At 36.4% G+C, this 26,927-nt stretch overlaps 1 protein-coding gene across 1 annotated transcript in view; it reads left to right on the top strand.

Annotated features, from left to right (window-relative positions):
* Window positions 1-8,823: 8,823 nt before the first annotated feature.
* LOC136820555 (SWI/SNF nucleosome remodeling complex component-like) overlaps window positions 8,824-26,927 on the top strand; it is a 28,096-nt gene continuing 9,992 nt past the window's right edge. Inside the window, exons 1-18 of the mRNA XM_067076744.1 lie at window positions 8,824-8,953; window positions 10,045-10,138; window positions 12,473-12,567; window positions 14,286-14,389; window positions 14,895-14,930; window positions 15,178-15,308; window positions 15,565-15,616; window positions 16,044-16,105; window positions 16,504-16,564; window positions 16,772-16,881; window positions 18,205-18,363; window positions 18,667-18,763; window positions 19,049-19,167; window positions 21,710-21,989; window positions 22,814-23,192; window positions 23,957-25,498; window positions 26,422-26,620; window positions 26,755-26,846. Of these exons, the coding sequence (XP_066932845.1) occupies window positions 8,868-8,953; window positions 10,045-10,138; window positions 12,473-12,567; window positions 14,286-14,389; window positions 14,895-14,930; window positions 15,178-15,308; window positions 15,565-15,616; window positions 16,044-16,105; window positions 16,504-16,564; window positions 16,772-16,881; window positions 18,205-18,363; window positions 18,667-18,763; window positions 19,049-19,167; window positions 21,710-21,989; window positions 22,814-23,192; window positions 23,957-25,498; window positions 26,422-26,620; window positions 26,755-26,846 (3,698 nt within the window). The 5' untranslated portion in view covers window positions 8,824-8,867. The remainder of the gene's footprint in view (window positions 8,954-10,044; window positions 10,139-12,472; window positions 12,568-14,285; window positions 14,390-14,894; window positions 14,931-15,177; window positions 15,309-15,564; window positions 15,617-16,043; window positions 16,106-16,503; window positions 16,565-16,771; window positions 16,882-18,204; window positions 18,364-18,666; window positions 18,764-19,048; window positions 19,168-21,709; window positions 21,990-22,813; window positions 23,193-23,956; window positions 25,499-26,421; window positions 26,621-26,754; window positions 26,847-26,927) is intronic.

Genomic DNA, 26,927 nt, shown 5'->3' with positions numbered 1-26,927 from the left:
AAAAATGTTAGACTTTTCACTACGAACCTGTTTTGAATCAAACCGACGACCTTGTGCACCGTAGTCAAATGCCCTACCTTTGCACCACGGATCATAACTCAGATAACTCCGTAATATTTTAATCACTTCTTGGTCAAACAGAGTTTTAAATACCTAGTCGGAGCAAGTCTAACAATTAAGGTCCATAGCAAGCATGAATTAACGTGGTTTTGCCAAAGATTCTCTGACCTAGAAAACGTTGAATTTAATAAGACTTCAAGCCGGTCAATCAATGAAGATAAGTGTCTAGAATGAATTCCCAATTTAACAGAGTGCTACTGATCGGCTTTAGACTAAACCTAAGTCTCAAAGCGGCTCCAGTGTCCAGAATAAAGGAAAAAGTCAAAACGGATACCGTATTACTTAGAATAAACACCCCGGTGTCAATACCAGTGTTGATTGGGTTTGAAAAGCAAGATTTTAGTCATTTCTTGTAACCAGAGCAGTTTTCGATGCAATTTTAGTCGTTGAACCAAAGATATTTTGCACTAAAATACTGATAAAGAACTAAAACAAAGGGTATATTTGCTCTAAATATTCGACTTTAGACTAAAATAATTTGATAAATGCCCCCTTCTTTTAAACGCCCCCTCCTAAAATCGAAAAAATTAAATAAACCCCCGGGCGTACTATCATGTATCTAAGTTTGCATTCAAATTATACTTACAGCTACTTGTTTCAAATAAACGCCCCTCCTAGAGGGGAGGCCTTTGTTGATTTTTTTTGCATTAGGAAGGGGCGTTTATTCGAAGTACTACGGTATAAATTTATACTTTCCTAAAACTTTGAAATTCGCGGACTTCTAATAGGTATTAGATATATTACATTTTTCTTGAATCAAAAGGTATAGCCTTCCAAAGCGAGTTAATTTTGCTAATGGTTGACTATTTTAGTTAGACGATGCTATCGTCCGTTTAAAGGTCAGTAAACGCGGGAAAGAATTAGGGCGTCAGGGCGGTTTACGGGAAAAAAGTGGCGGTAGAGTTTTACACTGTAAAGATCTCCGCCACTGCTTACTCCACCCGAATTTATCACGCCTCTCCTAAACTATTCCCTTTTTTTAGTGATCTTGTGTAGACGATAGGATCGGGGTTTGCCCACCGACGGGGTTTGCCGTTGAGGTCTGAAAAATGGACCTTACGTGGGGCTCATTTTTGCGAAAAAAGTGACCCTGAATGTGATTGAATTTCAAAAATTTTCTCATATTTTTACTCTTTTTCCCCAAAAAGGTGTCCTACGAGGGATTGATTTTTTTTTGCGTTCTGTGACCCTACACACCTGGGACTCATGGAATTGAAAAAAGGCATCCTGACCAGCGGTACCCTTTTTGCCCACTGCCCCCTCGGAGTTTTGGACATTAACCTTAAAAGAAGTCTGGCTTTTTTGTTTGTTTTTTTAATTTTTTATAATTCTAAATTTAAAAATCAGAATTGATGAAACCGAATTCTTTTTTGATGATTTGGGAAATTCCCCTTTTTAAAACATCTGCAGTTTCTAATTCCGAGAAAAAAGAAATGACCATCTCAAAATTCCCCATGATGAAATGATACTGTTATGTTAAAAGGTTTTATTTTAACATAACGTTACCGTTATGTTAAAATAAACGGTAACTATTACCGTTTCATATCGTTATTGTTCATATTGTTATTTTTTGATGATATAAATAAGCAAGAAATGTTTTTCTTTTCCTCTTTCTTGCCCCTTTCTGACCAATCTTACTCCACATCTGTATGAGGGGGGTTTCGGCTCATAATTCGGTTGAAAACAAGAAGTCGTGGTTGGGGGCGCCGTCTTTCGAAGGATGTCGTGGTTGGGGGCGCCGACTCTCGAGAGTCGTCGTGGGTGGGAGCGGCGTCCTTCGAAGGTGGTCGTGGGACAGGTGGTCGTGGCACAGGACGTCGTGGGAGCCTCTCTTTCAATTTTTTCTGGTCTTCTATTTCTCAATAGTTTCTAGCTGGTCCTTAAAATATCACTTAATATACCCACGCCGCCCTTCGAGAGCCACCGAACAGTGCGGCGACCTTCGAGAGTCGTGGTTGGGGACGGCGAACAGTCCGGGACCTTCGAGAGCGTGGTGGGGGCGGCGAACAGTGCGGCGACCTTCGAGAGTCGTGGTTGGGGGCGGGCGAACAGTGCGGCGACCTTCGAGGAGTCGTGGTTGGGGGCGGCGAAACAGTGGCGGCGACCTTCGAGAGTCGTGGTTGGGGGCGGCGAACAGTGCGGCGACCTTCGAGAGTCGTGGTTGGGGGCGGCGAACAGTGCGGCGACCTTCGAGAGTCGTTGTTGGGGGACGGCGAACGTGCGGCGACTTCGAGAGAGTGGTTGGGGACGGCGAAACAGTGCGGCGACCTTCGAGAGTCGTGGTTGGGGGCGGCGAACAGTGCGGCGACCTTCGAGAGTTGTTGTTAAAACCAATTAAGTATAAGCCCGAAGGGCTAGAATTGAATTTTTAGCCTTTCTCAGGCAAGAAAAGTGAAGCAAGCCTTATAATTTACGCGGTGTTTATTATCACTAAGGCGATCAGTGAATCACACGTCATTAGAGTTGATGGACCACCCAAAAAAAAAAAACGTATTAAATCTTATTCCGAGCTGGTAATTTTGTTAGGTCCTTAAAACTTTAAAATTGGCTCACTAAAAACATAGCTCTTGAAAAGAACTAACAAACTCCAATATGACACGTTTTGCTTCAGCCAAGGCACAGAAGTTGAAACATCATCATTATTAGAAAAAAAAAATTAGGCCATATGAAATAGCTCAGGAATCTGTTATTGCAACTATTTGCAGGATTTCAAAAATTTTTACGTTTAATGGTGTTTTTTCCGCCGAACTAAGATCAGCATGCCGACATCCGACAATCCCGGTTGATTGACATCCCCTGGCCTATTTTATTTGTTATTAAATAAAATTTATCTTTATCAATTGTTTCGATCGAAGATTCTCCCATTTCAAATTCATGCTTTTTCTTAATCTTTGTATACCTCTTTCGGTAGCAACACCAGATTTCAGAATTTGCAACTATATATTTCCAGGCGTAGTCAATCGATGAAATCGATGCGGAAAAATAATCCATACTAATCGATGGTCAATCGATGATAATCGATACGTAATCGATAGTTAATCGACGATTAATCGATGCGAAAAGTTACGTTCCATCGATTATCATCGATTGACCATCGATTAGTATGGATTGATCAATCGATGGTCAATCGATGGTAATCTGTAATAATCGATGATAATCGACGGTAATCGATAACTAATCGATGATAAAAGTTACGTTCCTATCGATTACGTATCGATTACACATCGATTATATACCGATTACCGTCGATGAAGATTGATTATTACCGAGTACATCGATAATCGACGTCGACAATTGACTACGCCTGGATATTTCCCAGAGGCTAGAGAAAAAACTCAAAAATGTAGCTACTACTATCGATGTTGAACAACTGAGTGTTGTTAATATAACAGAAACTTTCTGAAATGTGGAGAGGGTCTAACAATGGAAGCAAAAATTGGCCCCTGAGATCTCAACGATTTCTGCAATACCCTGCAAGCTGTAGATGACTGTTGTCATTTGTAAAAAATAAATTTTGAAGTTTAATTAAAAATTTACCAAAGTTGCTGCTTGACCCAACCACGACTCTCGAAGGTCGCCCGCACTCGCCCGCAACCACGCCTCTTCGCCGCCCCCAACCAAACGACTCTCGAAGGTCGCCGCACTGTTCGCCGCCCCCAACCACGACTCTCGAAGGCGCCGCACTGTTCGCCGCCCCCAACACTGTCGACTCTCGAAGGTCGCCGCCTGTTCGCCGCCCCCAACCACGACTCTCGAAGGTCGCCGCACTGTTCGCCGTCCCCAACCATGACTCTCGAAGGTCGCCGCACTGTTCGCCGCCCCCAACCACAACTCTCGAAGGTCGCCGCACTTTCGCCGTCCCCAACCACGACTCTCGAAGGTCGCCGCACTGTTCGCCGCCCCCAACCACAACTCTCGAAGGTCGCCGCACTGTTCGCCGCCCCCAACCACGACTCTCGAAGGTCGCCGGACTGTTCGCCGTCCCCAACCACGACTCTTGAAGGTCGCCGCACTGTTCGCCGCCCCCAACCACGACTCTTCGAAGGTCGCCGCCACTGTTCGCCGCCCCCAACCACGACTCTCGAAGGTCGCCGCACTGTTCGCCGTCCCCAACCACGACTCTCGAAGGTCGCCGCACTGTTCGCCGCCCCAACCACGACTCTCGAAGGTTTCGCCCGCACTGTTCGCCGTCCCCAACCACGACTTCTCGAAGGTCGCCGCACTGTTCGCCGCCCCCAACCACAACTCTCGAAGGTCGCCGCACTGTTCGCCGCCCCCAACCACGACTCTCGAAGGTCGCCGGACTGTTCGCCGTCCCCAACCACGACTCTCGAAGGTCGCCGCACTGTTCGGTGGCTCTCGAAGGGCGGCGTGGGTATATTAAGTGATATTTTAAGGACCAGCTAGAAAATATTGAGAAATAGAAGACCAGAAAAAATTGAAAGAGAGGCTCCCACGACGTCCTGTGCCACGACCACCTGTCCCACGACCACCTTCGAAGGACGCCGCTCCCACCCACGACGACTCTCGAGAGTCGGCGCCCCCAACCACGACATCCTTCGAAAGACGGCGCCCCCAAACACGACTTCTTGTTTTCAACCGAATTATGAGCCGAAACCCCCCTCATACATCTGGGTGATGGGGTGTGATATGGGATATGGGGTATGACGCCTATGACTGGTATGATAAATGTCCGATAAATGGCAATAAATCTTTGGGATGTCGATAGCCTCGATACTCTCCTCTGCTCTCTGAGCAGAACTAGCAACAGCTATTGAGCTCCCAGGACCACCCATACTAATTTACCCGTAACAACTCGACAAACTCGATTTTTTCTTCTTGATGGAAAATGAAATGGTTGGGAGAAAAAAACAATTGATCATCGGTCCTAAAGATTAAATCTAAATTATTCTCATTCAGAGGGTTCGTTTTTCGTGAAAATGTAAAATATTGTTTGAAAAAGAGTTTTATACATATTTCATTCGTTCTTTATAATTATTTTTATATTCTTCCTTGACTTTTAAAAAAGAGTTGTGGGAATCTTTGTCCTTCCTGACCAAAATTTTCCCGAAATCAAGGTCGTTCGGGCCGTCGAGTAAACAAGTTGAATTTCCATTCATGAGTTTTCAACCAAAACATCGGACTACGTCGTCGTCGTGTTGTGTCGAGCCATCTAGTTTTTATTATTATTGGTCATCATTTATATCATTTTCATCTTCTGGCTGTTGTTTTGTTTATTCATTAATACCAATGTGATTTTTAGCTTATCAATGATTGAAAATTTCTAGAATTTACGACTGAAATTAAAGTCAATAGGCATACGAACCCGACGATCACAACAAACAAGATGGAGTATTCATATTTGATCTCCACATTTGAGATATCAGGCAAATGCTTATATTCCTCTCTTTTAAAGCAATTGCAGCAAGCATATAATTATTTGGCTCTGTTTATATGTTATCATATGATACGTATGCCTTATTGCAATTTCCTTCACACATAAAATGTTGATTTAAAATAGCAGGTCCTGCCCGGCCCTGGGGATTGGAGCAGGTATTTTATGGTTTAGAATAATGAAGGACTACATATCAAAAGACCTGTTAAAGTCATTTAAGGCATTATATATTGTTTTTTCTCGGCAGTAGTTTCCTTGGATAAATGAACTCGTTGCTTTGAGATGTGTCAATATGTTTAATTTTATATATTTTTGTCTTCAATTTCTTCTGATATCAATGTTATTTTTAATATGTCACTTGGGATTTTCCCCAGCTAATGAGTATAAATCAATTTATCACATTTTAGGTCTTCAACAGTGTCTAATCTCTACACAATTTGTTTATTTATGAATTTTATTTTTCCTCTTAAGATAGCTAGATATTTTGTGATGTTTTATAATTGTGACACTCTATAGACCAAAGACCTTTTACTAGTCAGGATGCCATGGTGAATAATTAAAATCTCCAGCATCAAAACAATGATAAGAAAAATAAATGTCCATTATTTTTTTTAATAATTATGCATTATCATTATGCATGGGTCATTGTTTTAATGTTGGAGTTTGTAGTTATTCAACATGACATCCTGACTAGCACAAGCAAGGTCTATTTTAATGTGCCTCGCGTCAAACTATGTTGGAAGACCTTTTCAGGCCAAGACAATTTCATCTCTACCAGTCAGGCTAGCTTCTAAAGCTCTAAAACAGCATCTAATAACATGAAAACCAGAATATGATTCTTCAATGGGAATCTAAACTATAAAGTGTACTTACATACATCAATATGTCTGATCTAACAAAATTTATAACAGCACTGTCATCATTGACAAACAATAAAACAAACAATATTCTGTTAAGAGCCTTGTAAACATTCCAACAACTTCCATCGAAATGATCTATCTAGGTCTACCATTTTTAGCGCAGTCCTAGGATCGAGCTGAGAATGCTTGCAGAATGCCCGCAAACACCCGCAAACGCCCGCGCGGGTGAAAAACTTCAATCTGTCAATCATTTTCTCAAGCGAGATCATCAGTGGATACTATTCAATTATCATTATACCTTTATTTTCATTCCTAGAACTTTTGCAAAAAAAAAGGAATAATAGAAAAGTTGTATTTTTTACTGCTCTATTCACATACTGAATTTGAAAGATCTTCTATGTGGCGTTTTTTTGCAAACTTGAAAAAAAAGATTTTTGTCCCGCTTTTGCAGGACTTTAGCTTAAGTGCTTGCGTGCAGCATAGGGTACAAAGTCCAAATATGCGTTTCCCATAATTTTTGTATGAACAGTAGGTATATACTGCCAGTCCCAGCTTAGAAGAATCTAAATTACAAAATTTGTACATCTACCTTAATGTCATTTTTTGGTTTTGAGTTTTGAAGTTTGGAGTAGCTCAACATTAAAATTCAGCATACACATGGTGGCCACGCTCCTGGAAATTCCTGGAATATCCTGGAATTAATGTTTTCTCCTGGAAAGTCCTTGAAACTCCTGGCATTTCTTGTAATTTTTCAAAATGTCCTGGAATGTCCTGGATATTCTAAATTCTTTGAATATATATTTTTTTCAATCGACTTTTTCGTTTCGCATTCTAAAATTGGAAAAATCTTGACTATGTATCTGTCGTTATAATCTATTTCTTTTTCTTTTTAGCATTCATTTGATATTTTCCTTGCTGAGATAGTAATATTTTATTTTTTTATCCTGGAAAATCCTTGATTTTTCTGTTTAATGCTATTTTGTCCTGAAATATCCTGGAATTTGATGATCTAAAGTCCTGGAAAAAGTCGAAATTTGTCCTTGAAAGTTCTTGAAAGTCCTGGAATTTGAAAAAAATAATTCTGTGACCACCATGATACAAAATTGCCAAAAAATTACTATGAGTTGGTCTAATGTCAACATCCCTAATCCCATTCTGACACTTTTTTCAGGAATGGGAAGAATAGGAAAGTCAGAATCACTGATCATAGTGTCAACCCCCCTGGCTTTTTGGGGGAGTACACCCAAAAAATGCAAATGAAAACTGGGAGCTAAAATTCAACCAAATATTTGGGGGCTTGATATGCTTGGGGGGCCTGGAATTTCAATGGCAAAGCTGGGGGCTGACTATTTCTTCTATTATTTTTCTTTAAATCACCACATTTTTATCCAAAAACTTTTCAGTAATACATTCTATTGATTCTGTTTGTTTTCACTTGTGTCTACCATCTTGAATTAACCATTATACAGTACCGTGGTGGCAGGGGATGCTGAGTTGAGGTTTTTCAAAGAGGCCCCAAAAAACAAAGAGCGCATGAAGATGCCACTGATTACTAGATATGGCAGTTTTTGGCCAAAAGAAAGAAAACTAATTTCTGTGCTTGCTTTGCTCGCGTTATTTTTAAAGACATATTTGATTATCATAGGGGGTACCAAAAGTACCAGTTTGCCCGAGTTTTAGTCGACCCACCACGCTACTGCTCATTTATAATAAAGGCCTTTTTACATCTTAAAAAAAACATTTTAAAGATTTTGAGAATGGCAAAAGAATAGTGATGTGATTTTCCTAAAAACAATATTAATTCAACAAATATTTTATACTAGGTAAGTATAGGACTGGGGGCTGTTTAAAAAAACTTTTGATATTTGGAGGGAACTATTTTTTTGGGTAGGACCTAGACCTGGGCTAACCCTATGCTGATGGAATAAAAGTAACTTTATCCATGCCGAAATTCCCAAATGTGAAATATCTATATTCGTATATTTACCATAAGTTGGTCTTAGTCGGCATCCCTCTTCTAATTTTGTCACCCTTCTTTAGAGATAGGAATAATAGAAAGGTCGAAATCACTATTATTCCTATCTCTAAATAAGGATGTCGAAATTAGAAGAAGGATGTTGACTTTAGACCAACTTACAATATATCCCAAGACTTAAAACATCTAAAATAAAAAGATTACGAACTGAACCAGACTGAACGCGTGTCAATTTTTGTGTGTTGTCCTGAAAAAAGAAAAGATTACATAAAAAAGAAACTTTTTAAAAGGTTTTGTACTGGGTTGACTGAGAAACATCTAGTTTTGAAACCACAGAATTTGGCGTCAAAACACGTCTACACAGGGCCTTGAATTCAGCCATTGCTGAGATGTTTGAAATAAATTTATGTTTTTACAAAACAAAATGAAGTTCCTGTTATTTAGAATTTATTATCATTTTCATTTTCTTTAGAAATTTTTACTTAAATAATTGCTATGGTAATGTGAATAAGTCACCATGAGTAATCATTTAAATAACATCCCTGGAAAACAAGACCAACAACAGTTTCTGGAAAAGTTGCAGGAGTTTCATCAAGCTAGAGGGTTTGTATAAATATTTTAATCTATAAATGCTAATTTTTGGATAAAGAGAAGTTGTATATTGAAAGGAGTCTGACTAAATCAAACACACCTTTGTGCCCTTATGTATGTGCTTTTGAATTACTAGGTTTCTTCAACTTTTATGCATATTGAAGGTTATACTATGTTCTCCAAATTTCTACGCCCCTTCAAATTTGTGCACACCTTCAGATTATCACTTGCCTTGAAAGTGTACTTTCGATGTTGACACACTATTGACTGTCTTTTTATCATACTGGACTGTAATGTTATGCATAGCTTTGTCCAATCTTGTATCCACCACTTTTTTTACTTTACTATACTAATGGACATAATACATTCGCTCTGGAATAAATTTTTGTTCAAAAAGATAAACTGGAAATGATGATCTTAAAATCAACTAGAGCGTCCAATTCTGTTATGAAAACATAAAGATTTTATTGTATTTTAATTCTTTACATAATCAAAAAGCAAGCACTTACAGTATCAAGAGGTCCAGTGGGGGTGGGGTTCCAAAAATCCTGGGTAGTAATTGACTCGTTTCTGGTTAATAAACGGCCAGCTGGCAAGATGCTTGGAATTTTCGTTTGAATTTGAAGCAATATTGTGCTAATCTGCCCCACACTACTGGCTTACCCCCTAGGGGGGTACTAGGGTTGCAAGCTGACAGGGGTGCCGCCCGACTTCTGACCTTTGGACCCTTATCGGGACTGAAAAGGAGAAAACAAAGGAAAATTTTGGGATTTTTATGACCCTTAGCGGGGCAAATTTGACCAATTTTGACCAAATTTCGATCTTTCAAGGGGTAAAAAGTTCAAATTTTCCTATTTTTCTGACCTTTAGTGGGACTGAAATTTGATTTTCTGATTTTTCTGACCCTTAGTGGACTTTGGAAATCCAAAAAATGTACCCTTAAGGGCGGCACATACCGTACCCTCCATTTGTCTAAGTAAGGCTTACCCCTAGCAGTTATTAAGGTAAGAGAAAATATGATAAGCAATGAGCCAACATTGTTTAGTTGGATGTAATTTTTGATAGGTCATTTTTTAATTATTTCTTGCTTGTCTTAATTTCAGTACCCACCTAGGTCGCATTCCAACTTTTGGAGGACAAGTGCTTGATCTTCATGCACTCTATAATATTGTAACTTCATTTGGTGGAATATCGATTGTAAGACATTTTCCAATTTTCTTTTTTTCTTTGTCTAAAATTTACAGGTAACATCATGAAATCTGAAAAATATACAAGTTTAAAAGAAGTCTTCGATAAAGGTAGTTTCATTCAGGCTGTAATACAATGCAAACTATGCGGCATCCTCTTCGGAGACCCTTATTGATCGCATTGTTTCCGTGCTGCAAGGGAAGATAGTGGGCGGAAGATAGTGGAAGTGACTCACTACTTGTAATATAGGGTAGATCGTCAAATGGCAAAGTCAAAAAATTCAAAGTGTAGTACTTTTTTTGTGAAAATTTAATCTATTGTAAGACATTTTGCACAATTTTTAACCTCCTAGATAAAAAATTCAGCATTCCCCAGGGGGGTCTTTGATTCTCACTAAAGCGAAAAATTAGTAAAAATGGCATTTTTTGCCCATTTTAAGGCCATGAAAGGCCACGAAAAGGGCAAAATGGTTTCTAAATGGTGTCTTGTACTAATACTCAACATAAAAAGAGAAAATAACCCCAGCGAGATCGCTAAATGTTTCAATTTCAGGCTAAAAAGGCTGATATTCTCCGATTCTGGGTAGCAAAATGCATGATGAGGACCCACAACTTTTAAACTTTTCAAGGAGGTACATATTTGAAATTTTCAGCAATGAAACACTTAAGGGATAGCTCCAGGAAAAATAAATTTTGAGTTTTCAAAAATTACCTATAAATCCATAATGGCGCCCTAGAAATTGAGTTTTCATGCTAAATACCAATATTTCAAGCTAAAACTTAGTTTTCTTGGTCCAAAATCTCAAAAATGATTTCAAAGGGGGTCCTGAAATCTCCTGAAAAGTATTTTGGAAATACTCTGGGAAAACCAAAATGGTTTTAGTCAGAAATTTGCCAAAGTCCGCCATTATGGAATTGCATTTCCCACTAAAACGCAATATGAGTTAAGATCTAATTATCTCGGGCTAAAATCTCAAAAATAATTTCAAATGGGGTCCTGAAATCTTTTGATGTTGAAAGTATTCTGGAAATACTCTTGGGAAACTAAAATGGTTTGGGTAAGAGATTTGCCCAAGCATGGCTCCCAATGGGTTTGTAGGTCCCCCCACTTTTCAGTAAGGTTCAGGTCTCAGTTGAAATCTAAAGGTTCAGGTCCCTGCAAAAAGTACTTTCAAGAATATTTAAAAACAGAACATTAAAACGAAACAAAAAAATATTTTTACAATTTCTTAATTATTGTAATTAGCCCCTAGAACTTTAGTGCAGCCCATCAGGTCCCCCCACTTTTTTAGCCCCCCCCCTGAGTTTAAAAAATGAGACAGCTCCCACCCACTTTTAGGCCGATTTTAGATTTACACCCCCCCCCCAAATAAGTGGGGGCGGAGCCATGCCAAGTCTGCTATTATGCCATATTATCTTGTTGCTGTAATGACCCAATAAAACATTAATTGATTCCCCAAAGTAGCACTATTGATTAGGAGCTTCAAACTCATGCTGGCGGAATGAGTAAGCACAGAATAATTTTGCAAATAGGTGTTTTAACCCAGTGCAAAAATTAAATGATTTATAGATTCCCTCAAAGGCTGGTCTGAGAGGAATGCTATTGATGTTGATCCTCTATTGTTCTTTTCCAAGTTATTCCTGGACTAACCAGGGTGAACTAATTTAGAAATTTTTCACAAAAATACTTAAAAGCTGTTTAAAAAAAACTAAAACATTTACCCCTAGAAAATGATTTACAGGAGGTCAAAGCCGCTAGCGAAAATCAAAACGCTGCAGAGAAAGGCTTCACACAATATGGCTATTATTATATAGATGAATAAAAAGCAGATTCTAATACGTCAATCAATTCATTCGTATTGGTTCAGATATTTTGTCCATTTCAATGAGACAAGCCAATTCATGGCCTTTACATTTTTAATGGTCTAGATAGCCACTATATTCATCCATTCGTTGTCTGCAAAAAAAAATGACTAAAGCTTTAAAATTAGACTTCAAAAAAATGGTTTAAGTCAAAAATGACAAAAACCCCAAAAAACTTTGATTTTAAAAACAAATATATTAATTTTTCTAAATTTACTTTAGCTTCCTATCGTTTCAGGACTTTTTTTGTCATGCAAACACATCACTTAACCACATTTGTGACACAATGACATGTTTATAGTAGTGGACCCTCTTTCTGAATATTTTTATCTGAAAAGAAATATTCACAATTAGTCTAACTCAAGAGATTTTAAATAGTTAGAAAATTTAAATAGTTTATAATTTGGCTTGCTTTCATTACATCTCTGGCCCAATACTGTTCAATACTCAATAGCTGCATTTTTTAAATTATTTTGTGTAGGTGACAGAGAGGAAAAAATGGGATCAAGTTTTCACAGCCTTGGGTTTCCCACCATGTCTAAATGCAGCTTATGCCCTGAGACAACACTATTGTAGGTAAGCTAAGTCACATAGTATGCTTTTCCAAATACCTTTTTACACTGATATAGGTAGGTAAGTATCTAATTGCATGGAAATAAAGACAAATGACTTATTGGACCTACCCCGGTGGAGGTCCTATAAATTAACCTGTGTTTGTTCGTCCGTTCGTTCGTCTGTTACCAACTTTTCTCAGGATTGAATCATAGGAATCTTTTGATTTTTGGTACAAAGGTGCAAAATGGTGGTGGCCAAAATGTGACGGAGCCCGATTTTTGAAAAAAAAAATTTTTGGGCAAATTTGGGCCAAAAAACAGCTAAAAAGCTGGTTTTTGGACTTTGTGAAAAATTGGATCATTAATTTTTTTTTTTTTTACGAAAGTAGGGTACCATCATAGGTAAAAGATGGCTCAAGCAGAATTTTGCAAAAAAACGCATGTTTATCTATAAGAATTACTATTAATAAGCATACATCAATGTTCTTAGTCAAATTACTCAATTTTTTTATGAGATAGATGGTTTTTTTTTGCTCATGAGGGCTTACTTTTGAAGAATATGTATGTTTAAGACGGGAAATTTTAGTTGCTTGGCGTGTTCTTATAGAAAAACTGGTCAAATTCGATATTTTTTATAAGCACATTACTTAGGTATTAGCTTTTCTCGAGATTGGCTTTTTCATTCTTTATGATATTTCGCACAAAGATGCATAACTATAAACCTTCGAATGTGACGGAGTCTGATTTTCAAATAAAAATGTTTTTGGGCAAATTTGGGCCAAAAAACGGCTAAAAAACGGGTTTTTGGACTTTGTGAAAAATTGGATCATTAATTTTTTTTGATTTTTTACATGAAAGTAGGGTACCATCATAGGTAAAAGATGGCTCAAGCAGATTTTTGTAAAAAAAGAATTTTTCGGCTCAAAAAACGCATCTTTATCTATAAGAATCACTATTAATAAGCATACATCAATGTTCTTAAGATACTGAAATTTTTGATGAGATATGTTTTTTTGCTCACGAAGTCTTTAATATGAAAGAATATTTAAAGAGTATGAAATTTTGGTTTTCTAAACGTTTTTTTATAAGAAACAAACGACTAATTTAAATAGATCGTCACTATTTGTGTTCTGAATGATTGTTTAATGGTCACGTCACGTAAGTATCAATTATAAATGTGTTAAATGCATAACCAGGTAGGTCCATAAAAGTATCACTTATTATTTTTTGCCTCAGTGCTTTCTGCTGGTTGAGTTACATGACTTGTTATATTTGAGTAAGTAATAGATCAGTTTCAAAAATTGTGTGACATTTTTTAGAACACAAAAAAATGGCAAAAATATTTAAAATTTGATAAAATCTAGTGAAATTTCTCAAAAACTTTGAAATTTTAACAGGTTATAGGGAATTTTATTAGGTTTTCAAAAATATATTTATTAAGTCATTATTTGTGACACTAAATGACTTACTAAATGATTTAACTTGTTATCTTTAAAGTATGTCACAATTTATCACAATCGACTTTCAAAAATTATTTACACAAAAATCCATGTTTGAATACCTTGTGACCAACTTTCGTTTATACTATCAGAAAGAATTGTTATTATATTTAATAAGATATCTGTCTTTAATTGGTTTGAAACACATAATCTTTATTCACGCAGAATTCTCCCTCTTTGATTAACGCCTTTCATGGAACAAATCAATGTTTTATGAAAAAATCTAACTTTAAACATTTAGATATTTGGAGGCATACGAGAAGATTTATTTCTTTGGAGAAGAAACTGAGGGCAGTCCTTCTGACCCCAATAAAATGGCATTTCCAAGAGTATCCAGATATAAAAGTAAGCTTTCTAGTAACATTCAAAATAAGGTGTCCCCCAAAACTTTGGAGCAGCCCAGAGACTTCAAAAATTGTCGGATTTGGCTGAAATTTGGCACACTTGTTCCTTGGGTAAATATCTGAGGTTGATTTTTTCATTTTTCAAAATTTTTGATTTTTGAGGCCTAAGGACGAGTTTTTCCCCAAAACGAGGCGAAAACTTTGGGGCAGCCTGTAGACTTCAAAAATGAGTTTTAAAGCTAGTTTGTTTTGCTACAATTGGGCCTTTGAATAATCTGAAGCTACTGAAGTTGAGCCTAGTGCGTTGCGCACTTTCGGCTATATCAAATGTAAAAGAATAACTTTCAAATTTTTTCCCAATAATTTGAACTGAAATTGAAAATCAAAACAAATTTAGCTGAGATAACTTAAAACTGTATGGAAATACAATTTTTGATACATCTTTTCTGATTGTCAGACTTTTTTTTGTTCCATCGTTCCTAAAAAAGTCACATTTCTGATTATAGGGATGAATGGTCTACCTCTTATTACGTCAGTTGGAGGTAACCTTAATCTTGATTTCATTTGAAAAGTCTGCAAAGCAACAACCCTTTTTAATCCTAAACATCATACTCTTTTGTTAAAATTATTCTGCCATGAGACTTTCCAACACAGAGTTGATTGACATTTCACTTCAGTACATTCAATTCTTCTGACATAAATGCTTAGCTTCAGCAATATATTGAATTAAACCAAAAACTTTGTACCAAAGTAACCAAATTAACTAGTTGTTTTTTAATTTTCTTGTAGAACCGTTAGTGCAGAACTTCAATCGCATCATGTTTTCGCTGCAATCCGGTTATCCAAATGAAGTTGATTTTGCTTTGAATATTTGCTCCTTGTTATCCAACGTTACTAATTCGATATTCAACTTAGCCAAGGTAAAGATTTTGATTATTTGACTTCCCATTACTTCCAAGATACAGGGCAGAATTTTGAAACAATACAGAAACTTGGGAGTAAAGAGTGAACTACCTTTTCATTTCAGGATGACCAAACAATTTTGGAAAGAAGAATTTACTTGAACTAAAAATCTGTAGCTCAAAAATCTGCATAAAGCCATATAGCTTGGTTCTCCCTTTAATAAAACCTTTCTTGCATCATCTTCAAATGTAAATGTTAACTTTGGACTTTTAGTGCCCACAGATTTTGTCACTCATACTTGGACACGTTGGTGTTTGGTGTCAAGGTATATAAAAATTATATAAATCATCAAATTATATATCGCATAGGTGCAAAGGAATGCAACCCTCTCCGTCCAAGTGATAATCAGATAGTTTAAGATTTTAGGTCTGGCGCTCTTTTCAGATCACTCACTATTATATCTCAAGTTTTAAAAAGTTGGGCAAGATAGTTAGTTTGGGAAGTGCCGGAAATCTCAAATAACACGATAGCCTCTCTTAAGACCTCAGTAAGTTGCGTTACCTTGTATCCAAGCTACAGTTTACGACAGCTACTACTATAGCTTCAGTACTTTAGCAAATAGACTGAAGCTGGTGAAATTCACGTTCGTAATTTGTGATCTTGGAATTTTGCTGCCTGATTTCTAGTATTATTTGCATTCCTTTTGGTCTCAAAAGTAACAAATTATTAAAGAATTTCAAACTAATTTTTAGATGGGAGTTTTGTGGAGAAGCTTTGTGAAGATTGGCATGGTCGCAAAAAGAATTATCATGATGTAGGTCCTTTCATTTATTTTTCTTAACTGTGTCAGGTTTTGTTTCAATATGAGAAGGTTTGCTTTCATTTTTGATTGCCAACTTTTTTTCCGAAGATTTTACATTGTGTGCAAATGAGTTTCTACCCCTCCCTTTTTGACTGCCTTTTCTTGTCGCTAAATTTTTACTATTATATAAGTTAAAATTTTGCATTACGAGACGGCTTTTCAGACCGGTCAATCACAGATTTTGAAAGACAAGTTGCCTTTATGCAAGGTTAAAAATCAAATAGATTCTACAGCTATCTAAACAGACTATCTAACGATCCCGTAATGACACCGAAAGCTTGGTTGAAACAATTTATTGTTGTAATTTTTTGGCATTCTTTTCAAAAATGGTAAACTTCCTTTTCTTTTAGTTTTGGACAAAGTCTGTCGAGGATCAAACAGCGCTCAAAGTTTACAATGCCGGCTCCTTAGGTATATACAGTTCTATCTGAAAAACCATTTTAACCAAAATGAACTGTTTTTTGGCTTTGCAGGTGCCTGTGGTTAATAGGAACAGTTCTAATTTCATTCCAAATTTATATCACAAAGTCGAAATAGGACATCTTTGATGCTCTTTGCTTATCTCAACATAGGATAAATATCTGCCACCAGGTTATATTAACTTTCTTTTATGTATAGGGCGCCTTTATAAAGATGAAGCTGCAGAAGAATTGTTTTCTCTTTTCAATACGATTGAAAACAAAAAATTCGAAAATAACAATACACCGGAGTGTTCTCGCATAACCCAGGTATACTATAAATCATATATTTTTAAGTCAGGCTGAGTCAGGGGGCATTACTGGCAATTGAAACAAGGAAATTATTTTTAATCTATCTAGTATATATCGACATGGGCAGTTTGAGTTAGAAATCGTCATTTTTGGTCTAACTCGTAGGAATTGGATTGCGCTTGATGGTCAAGCAAAAAGAAAATCAAAAGTGAGTCTTTTCAGCGAGATTTTTTAAGCTAAAAAGTCAAAAAAAATGCAAAAATTTGACAAAAATTCAAATTTCTAAGATTTTGACCGTTTTTTGACCATTTTTTTTCAACGAGTGAGCCAAGAACCTCCAAATTTGGCCCTGATTTACTTGATTCTGTCCTCCAGCGAATTAATTTGAAGTTTTACCACTAGGCACCTTTCTATCATTCAGGCAGTTCCGCGCAGCGGGCCTGGCTGCTTTAATTTCCCTTACCTATTCCCCCTTAGCCGCCGCCCACCCCGCCCTTTCTAAATCAAGCGGCGCCGAAGGCGCCTAAAAGAAAGAGGAGACTCTAAGCTATCCAACGAACTATAAACGAGCTTCTAACTCCTTCTAGATCCGAAGATATAAGCCTTTAAAGTTTGAACTAGCGATTTTCTTTTAACCCTATTATTATCAGGCTTTTTCTGATTTTGTATTCTCAAGGGGGGGGTGTTTTCCACCAGCCTTGCATAATTTTTGATCTATAAAAGATATGGACTTGAAATTTGGCAGAAATGTTCTCTACCATAAAAGGAGTTGATAGAAAAAAATTTGGGCTGATGACGTCATCATAAAGGTGGTGACGTCATCACAAACTTTCACATTTATCGCTGACCAATTAAAAAGTACTATTCAATAAAATAGCAATTAAAGTTGAACGAATGGAGATTTTTCAATTCTGTTTTGAATTTCTAAAAGCCAAAATAAATATCTTTAACATATTTGCCGGTTTTAAACATACTAATAAAATTGACCTTTAAAATTTATGCAGAAAATGAGTAAATTTTTTCAAAAAACAATGACGTCATTTTTGATGACTGGATTTTATGATATGCCTGCACAAAAAACTCATAAAACCTGATCTGGTCGATGTATAATTGTAAAATTTGGTATACATGCTGCTAATAGGATTATATCAAAAGTCAAGAACTTTCAGAGTGTTAAAAAAAATTTTCAGTGAGCTATCAGCAAAAGAGTGCCAGCCTGGTGGAAAACACCCCCCCCCCTGATAAAAATAGGGTTAAAAAGTGACCGTGGCACTTAAAAGGTTAAGGAAATACCATGGTATGAGGATGGAAAATCGTACATTGTATTATTGGTTATTATAGGTTTTGGTTATCCTGTATAACTTTTCATTTGAAACATTGAATTCATTGTTCATTTCGTCACACGATGCTGCCAAACGCTTCTTGATCTTAGCTGGATGTTGTAAACAAAACCTTATTCAAAGAACAGCTCTGGATACACTGGATAACATTGCCGAACATGTTAGAAGTTATTTATTCTTTGTTGATTCTCTGTACCTTTTTACATTAAACTGAACCTAAATGAAAGCAGTCAGTATGTATATGAAAATGAACACGCCTTGAATTTTGTTGATACACTGACCAATTTAAGAGAGACCTGCTACACCCTTGTTTCCCTGTCTCTGTAAAATTCAAGCCTGATGAAAAATGGGGGGAAGTACAAAAACTTTCAAAAATTGTGTAGCAGTGGTTAAAATTTTACATATTTTCAAACCTACCTAGGAAACCTTGTACTCTAGGGCTTTGTACTATTTAATTTTTAAGGTAACTATCGGTCGAAGGGAAGATCCCTTCAATCAACAGTTCCTTCAAGTCCTCCACAACTTTTTCATGTCGAGCAACAAGTTCAAGAGACTAAGAGGCAAGTATGATTATTTTTTATTTTGCAAAAGTTAACCTTGGCGCATCTTCGTCACGTAGAAACTTTCCCGCATTTTATTAGTCGAACTAACATTGAACTAACTACCCTTTAGTTTGATATCTGAATTACCGAAAACTTGCCTACATTTGAATATGATATTAAATCTGAAAATTTCATTTCATTGATTGTTTCTGATCGTTAAAAAATTTATCGGTAAAAAGTGACGAAATTGTCCAGTGGGCTGGCTCCTTTGATTGTTTTGATGATAATGCTCTTCTAATTTAGGTCAATCGATTTTGGCGAAACTAGCGTCTACTGAAGATAATAAAGATATTCTTATTGAACTTCTGTCAAAAGATGTTTATAAACGCCTTATAGAGACTCTTTATTTACCTGATATCAGTGTAAGTGTTACGTTATTTAATAAAGTCCGTTCGTTTTAAAGTATGCACTAATTCTTGTTTTGCATGCCATTCTTAGACCAATTCTTCGATTTCAATAGATTTTTAAACCGTTGAAAAGCACTAACTTTTGAGAAAGATAAAATCAAAATTATCGAAAATGAGGATAACAGACGAAGGACGAAGGAAAAAATGAACTTCTATCATTTGGTGCTAGTAACTTCATATTTGGTGTCGAGTTACCTTGAAACCTCCTGATTTTAGCCGTACAATTATTTTTCATATTGATAATGTTAGCGAGTTTGAATCGAAAAACCCTTTTTTGCTGTTTTTTGGACCTACCCCGGTGGGGTGGAGGTCCTATAAATTAACCCGTGTTCGTTAGTTAGTTAGTTCGTTCGTTCGTTCGTTCGTTCGTTAGTTACCAACTTTTCTCGAGATTGGCTCATTCAATTTTTCTGATTTTTTGCACAAAGGTGCATTACTATAAACCCTCGAATGTGACGGAGCCCGATTTTCGAAAAAAAAATTTTTCCGGCCGGTAGAACCGGAAATGTCCCGAAAAAAGCGGTTTTTTGAGATTTTCTCGAGATTTTATCATTAGTTTTTTGCGATTTTTTGCACATAGATGCACATTAGTACTGCCGAAAAGGTGTCGAAAACCGTTTGCCGAAAAAAAATTTTTTCCGGTCTGTAGAACCGGAAATGTGCCGGAAATCGTCGTTTTTTTCACATTTCCGTCACATTTTTTCAATTTATTTAATTGTTTCTTTACAGAAAAATGTTCTTTATGATGATGCCCAAAACTTAGCATCGTTTGATTTCCAAAAAAATCATCCTTTGAATCCGGAACTCCTTAAAAATCGCCGGAGCAGCCGAAAACCGGCGTAAAACGGTTTTCCTTCATTTTTTCAACTTATACTCGACAGATTTTCATGATTTTTTGCACAATGATGTAAAATGGCAATGCCCAAAATGTGACAGAGCCCAATTTTCGAAAAAGAAATTTTTCCGGCCGCTAGAACCGGAAATGTCCCGTTAAACATCGATGCGTTTCTTAATTGCTTTCTCCGTTCCAATAGATATATAAATCGAAATTTAAAATTATACATTACTTCCATTAAATTCTAATTATTCGTTTTATAAATAGGTAGGTCCATTAAAGTATTACTTGTTTAATTCAACATTCAAAACGGTCACTTCTAGAAGTTGTAACTTTCGATACACACTTTTTTATAAGAATGGTGTAAATCCATTTCATCATGGCTTTTCTTAACTTTTTGGTCGAAACCATCCTAAAGTCTGTCTCAATATAATTTGCAGTGGAGACAAAAAAGGCTGTAACTTTTGATAGAATTTGAAGTAGAAAGTGGTTCTGTGCTTAAAAAGATAATTTGGAGTGGAATATTATTAAAATAGAAAAAAATTCAAAATATGGAAAAACGAAAATGAAAAATGAAGAAGAAGAAAATCAACTTCTTGTTGAATAATGCTATGTATTTCATTTTTATATCAGAAAGTCTTTTATCTTAGAACGTCATGAATGCGAAAAGAAATTCAAAAAATATTCATTCAGTCAAATAATACAACTTAAAACTTTGTCCTGGTCGACTTCAAAAATTGCTAATTTTTTGATTGTTTTTGATTGTTTTTGAAGTCAATCAGTGATAAACTTTCGACTATATCTTTCGATGGAAAAAATTTCTTTGAAATTTTTTTTTCACATTAATGATGTTCTAAGGTCACAAAATCACTCGTGTGAAAATGAAAATTATAGCACAATAATTGAAGAAGTTGATTTTCTTCTTCTTCATTTTCAATCTTCATTTTCGATCTTTTTTGTTTTTTTCTTTATGATAATATTCCACTCCTGTTTATCTTTTCAACAAGCACAAAACCGCTATCTAATTCAAATTCTATAAAAGATTACAGCCTTCTTTTCTGCTGCAAATTATATTGAGACAGACTTTAAAATATTCTTAACATATTCTTAAGGTTAATTTTTAGATTTTACCAGTCATAGTCTCAAAATCATCGAAAAGTAATTTCAAAACAGAAACTTTTCTTATGTGCATGCATAAAAAAACAAAATAATAAATACAGTTAAACAGCTATGTAAAGTACAAAGTAAAAGGTGTTAAAAGGAACAGCTATAAGGAAGATAAAATGAAATAAGTGAAGGTTTTTGATTCATTTGAAAATATATTCATAAAAAAAAAATTTCATGATGACAATATTCTTACAATATTATTTTTTGGTCATTTTCATCATGGGAATTCTTATAAAGTGTATTCTTATAAAAAAGGCGTGTACTTGTGAAAAATGATAATATCTTGATTATGTTTTTAACAAGCACTAAGTCGTAATCTAATGCAAATTCTATCAAAAGTTATCTGTTTTCTTAATTTTCTATTTTATTTATTTTATTCTTTATTTTAAGTGTCGTAGCTTTAAAAACTACATACTTAATATGGCTTATTATAAACTAGAGGAAACCATTATTCACGGAGTCATTCAGAGATCTTCATTTGAAATTATTTTTCAGTTGGTTTTACATGCCCTCGACACATTATACTATCTCTCTGCCCTCTCCCGTGAAACTTCTGATGGAATCGTCAATGTTCATGGAAGCATCTCAGTATTAATCGCTCTAAGCACCACACGAGCTGAGTCTTATGGCAATCAGGCTATTGAAGGATATCGAATTATCGAAAACAAATTATCAATTTTTTCTCCTAAAAATCAACATTGGTTAAAGCAGCAACAGGCTCAACAGCAAGCCCGTCAGCAAGTGCAGCATCGACCCCTCCAACCACATCACCCAGGTACATTTTTTGGACCTACCACCGGTGGTCCTATAAATTAACCCCTGTCCGTCCGTCCGTCTGTTACCAGCTTTTCTCAGGATTGGCGCATTAGTTTTTTCTGATTTTTTGCACAATGATGCAAAATGGCAATGCCCAGAACGTGACGGAGCCCGATTTTTGAGAAAAAATTTATTTGGACAAATTTGGGCCAAAAACTACCTAAAAATAGGGTTTTTTGGACTTTGTGCAAAATCCTGTCATTACTTTTTTCTGATTTTTTGTACAAAGATAGAGGACAAGATTCTCTAAAGAATGGCTGAAGTGGTTTTTCCCGGAAAATTCTTATTCGCCTTAAAAACGGATTTTCGTATTTTGGGGAAATTAAAACCAAATAAGAAAATATAGCTTTTCTCAATGTTGACTCATTTTCTGATTTTTTGCACAAATAAGCAAAATGGCAATGCCCAAAATGTGACGGAGCCAGATTTTTAAGGAAAGCTTTTTTGGCCAAATTTGGGACAAAAACTGCTTAAAAATAGGGTTTTTTGGGCCTGAATGGTTTAAGTGATTTTCGTATTTGGGGAAATTCCTTTTAACCATTTTACAATATTCAACACACAAGCTTTATTTTTCCATTCTGAATTTTTGTACAATTATTTTCATTTTTTTCTTATTTTCATCTGATGTTAATCATTAGGTAGGTCCACTCAGCATGTTGCTTGTTACTTTTAATATACCCACTACAAGATTTTTTGCTGTACTTGCTGGATACAAGGAAACTAAACTAAAAGTGAATAGTTACACGAATATTACAAATATCATTTTCATCGCGCTACTTATAGGTATGCCACCTCAAAACCTACCTCATCATATTAGAGGTCCTTCGCCACTTCGCACCCCTACGCCACAGTACAGTCACCCTCCTGTTGGTCCTTTGGGAGTTCCACAATTCCCAGGTTCGCCTTCAAAACAACAGCCAAAGATGCCGCCGCCAAACAATGCACCAAGACCTCCTGTTCATGGCAGTGACGGTGGTGGCGGAGAAGATATTGTTGAACTAGAAGACGATGTTTTCACCGCCCACTGGATGAGTGGATTTTATGAACCCAATAAGGTGGTTCGGCTAAAAGCCGCATCAATTTACAACGACTATAAAAACACATGCACGGAGCTAAAACGATCTAGCCCCCTTTCAAAAGAAGACTTTCTTGCAGCTATTAGGTATCAATTACCACTATTGTCTTTTACTTGTAACCCTTTCCTTAGACACAGTTCAAGCTATTTGACCCTTTCGTGGGTTACCTGGTATGCAAATACTTACTTCTTTGTGCAAATTGCTTGCACTTTTTACTCTAGTCGTTTGCTCAAATACTTTTACGACTAAGGCACTGAGCTTAATATAAACCCTGGAGCAGAGTTTTTCAACCCCGGCCAAGCAAAATCTTTTGATTGGAGTTTTTCCTGAATTTTTTTTTATCGGAGTAGTACCCTAATAAATACACTGAGAGCGGTTTGTTGGTTCACTCTTTTTCGCATAAAATTCTCATTTCTTGACAGAATGTTTGATTGGTTTGATTTATGTATTTAGAAAAATTCAAAAAATAAAAAAAAACTGTATAATTATAAAAATATTAATCCCTTTTTATGTTTCATTTTTATTTTTTTTATAATTTCAACATTTGCTCTTCTTGTGGCTGACCTCAATCTCTGATCTTCACCATATATACTTTTCCTTGAATACTCATGATGTAGCGCCGTTTGACGTTAATCTTCAACACTGTAGTGACTTCATTCGGGTACCACTTTAAAAAACTCCAAAGATATTAAATATAGCTTTGTTCAAGCTTTATAAGGGTCATTCGACTATGGTATTGTTAAAAAATATTTTGTCATTTGGCGTTTGAAGGAATTGAATATTGAGGAGACCTGCATTCATCAGTTATTTCTTTGAATGTTAAACGATTGATTTCTTTCTTCTCGATTAGAACAATACTGCCACCAGATCTTGTTAGTTTTGAAATGATCGATGATGACCATATACTTCACGGTATTCAACGACGAAATCCAACCATGCAAGTTCATAGTAGGATTCCACGTATCATTTACCGTCAATTGGTTGCAACTGGCCAACTTAAACCCAAAACACATCCAATACCCAGCGACATTCCCAAATATAATCCAGCAATAAACCCTGCAAATCCCGGTCCATCGCAAGATCAAAAGGCCAGCACTATGAATTTGAACACTGCTGATGAGTGTCGTGCAATGCTGGAGAGACTGAAGAAAGATATTCAAGGTCACTTTATGAATTTCCACACGCAACGAGAATACATCCAGTCATTCCAATCTGATGCATCAAAGTCTCAAATGCCGCCACATCTTATGAAAGATTTTCAAATTCGAATGCAAGGACATTATCAACAGATGCAAATGCATTTTCAAAAACTTCAACAATTGAACACTATTTCCGAGGAAGTCAACAGGAAGTTAAAATCTTTGGAAGAAACGAAACAGCCTAGTAGTGTACGATTGAATGGATCCTCAGTCAACTGTCAACCCGTTATCGTTCCGCCCCCAGCACCTTTGCAAGATGTTCAAAGCGTCAATATCCAACATGAAATTCCTAATGAATCCAGTTCCAAAGGTTTAAATAGCTCTGTGAAGCAACAATCAAATGCTATCCAAACTAACGGAAGGCTGTCAGGTGAAAAACAAAAAGTGACTTCGAACGGGCACGAATCGCCGCGAAAATTTGACGAAGCAGATATTTCAGTGACAAGTCCAAATACGATGGACCCCGCTAAACCGAAAGTCTCAACCGAATCTGTAACTCTAAGCAATCCTTTCGGCCAATTTCCGCACGCAGAAGCACTAAAGACTTTATATAAAAACAACCTCAAATCTCGAGCCTTGAGCAATTCAGATTTATCACAGTGTGAAACAGTTAAGGGACTTACTAATGGAAACTCTAATGGTGATGTCACGTGTGATACTAATTGTGAAGACACACCCTTTGAAAAACTTACATTTAATGGAAATCATTCACCAACTGGGAAAGAAAATGGTGTTCTGTTAAACGGAAACTGCGAAGATTCTTCAGAAGAACAGAGTAATTGTGATTCAAATGACACCATTTCAAATGGGAAATCTAAGGAAATTGAATCGAGGAAGAGAAAAGTTAGCGAAAATTCTTTGGATTTTGAAGGGAAAAAAGAAAAAGGTGATTTCGTTGAAGAGAAAGAAGACGAGAAAAGCCATGATGCCATTGACCCAAAGAATCAAATGGAAGCCACTTCCATTGAAGAGAAAACGAACAATATTCAAAATAATGACCGCTACATAGAGTCAGCAGAGATAAACACGAGCACCTCACCGACTGACGATGGAACGCCAAAAGACCCTCCCAATGAAAAACCCAAGACTACGCAACCTGAACTTATGGCAGAGGGCTTCAAAACCTTTTGGCAATTAAACGGAATGAATCAGTTAAACGGAGTATACCCCTGCTTGTGGGATCGTTGCAGTAGGTAAGTGTGAAATTAACTTCTTCGTTCTTTGTACATATTAGATGTTATGCTTTATTCATTGTCTGCTAGTTGTAACTTAAATCCATTCACGGTGAGTGTGTACTTGTTTTGCAACAAATATTTAAATTTCGAAAGATAGTGCGTTGAAAAGATAATCGCGAGTACACATTTTTTTATAAGCAACCCCAAATTTCGGCTCGGGGCTGCAGTTGCTTAGGATTTTCCGGATTTCAGCCAAAAAGTTGCTTATGGATTTTGAGCCAAAAATGCCTAGCAACTTCAAAATTTTGGCTTTTTATTTCAATTTATGTCCAAAATGCCTCAAATTTGGTATTTAATTGCCATCAGTACACATTTTAATGCCTAATTATACCGAAAATTCCGCTTATTTAGGCTTTTTTGGCTGCTTTCCCGGTTCATCCTTAGTTGCAGGGCTAGGCTGCTAAGGCCAAGTTGCTTAATTTTTTGGCCATAGCAGCTCGGTTGCTTGTAATGGTATCGATCTTTCAAAAGTCGAAAATACGAAAAAAAACCTTTTACCTGCAGTCTTTGACCCATAAATCTTTTACCAGGCCTTAGCAGCGGACCCTCCTCGCGAAACGACTTCAATCACATTCAACTTTTGAAAGAAATTCAATTCCATTTCAAAATTTAACTTTACTTGTTTACAGAAAGACGAAGAAATACATTTTTACTTCGGTTAAAATATACCTGGGGTACCAAGAGAGGGGTGTTTTCCATAATTCATCGGGATTTTTTCTCCAGGGTGTTTCTTGGAATCGGTTGAAAGAACCTTTATAAAAATTACAAAAAAAATGAGTCAAGATGGAGGAAATGATTTGGCTGAAATTCGATGCCTGTCTTCCTAGGGCTATTTTCTAGTTCTTCATCTTATATTTTACTTTCTTTTTCTTTTCTCATAGTCAACCCTTTGAAAGTTCCTCCAACTTACTTACGCATATGATTGACTCGCATGCTCCTCTGGAAGGCAAAATGAGTCGTTGCAAAGTCAAAGGTTGTTCTTCCAATCATAAACCACGTGGTATCCTCATCTCGCATTTTCAAGAGAAACACTGTCTCTGTGTCGACCCTAATCAAGTGGAAAAGTCTAAAGACTTTCAGGTATGAAGAGCTTCCTTTTCAACGACTTTTGCCTGTTTTGTTTTGTTTTCAAGACTGTTGTCCATGTTACTTGATATAACCCGCCATAAGAAGCTCACCAAAATATTGACAAAACGCCTCCCCTTTTTTCGTAGATACACGAAGAGTCGCCAGTAACGCGAAGTATACGTTATACATCCACACTCATATTACGTAATTTAGCACGAAACTCGACATACGGCCGACAGTAAGTGAATTTTTAAATAACGTAAAAACTTTCATTTCCGACCACCTGAGTGCTGAGTTAAAGTAAAATGTTTTATTTTAA

Source organism: Clytia hemisphaerica, unplaced genomic scaffold (genome assembly GCF_902728285.1).
Source record: "Clytia hemisphaerica strain Z4C2 unplaced genomic scaffold, Clytia hemisphaerica genome assembly, whole genome shotgun sequence".
Classification (NCBI taxonomy): Eukaryota; Metazoa; Cnidaria; class Hydrozoa; order Leptothecata; family Clytiidae; genus Clytia; species Clytia hemisphaerica.
Note: the sequence above shows the minus strand (reverse complement) of the source record. Positions and strands in the feature narration are given on the sequence as shown.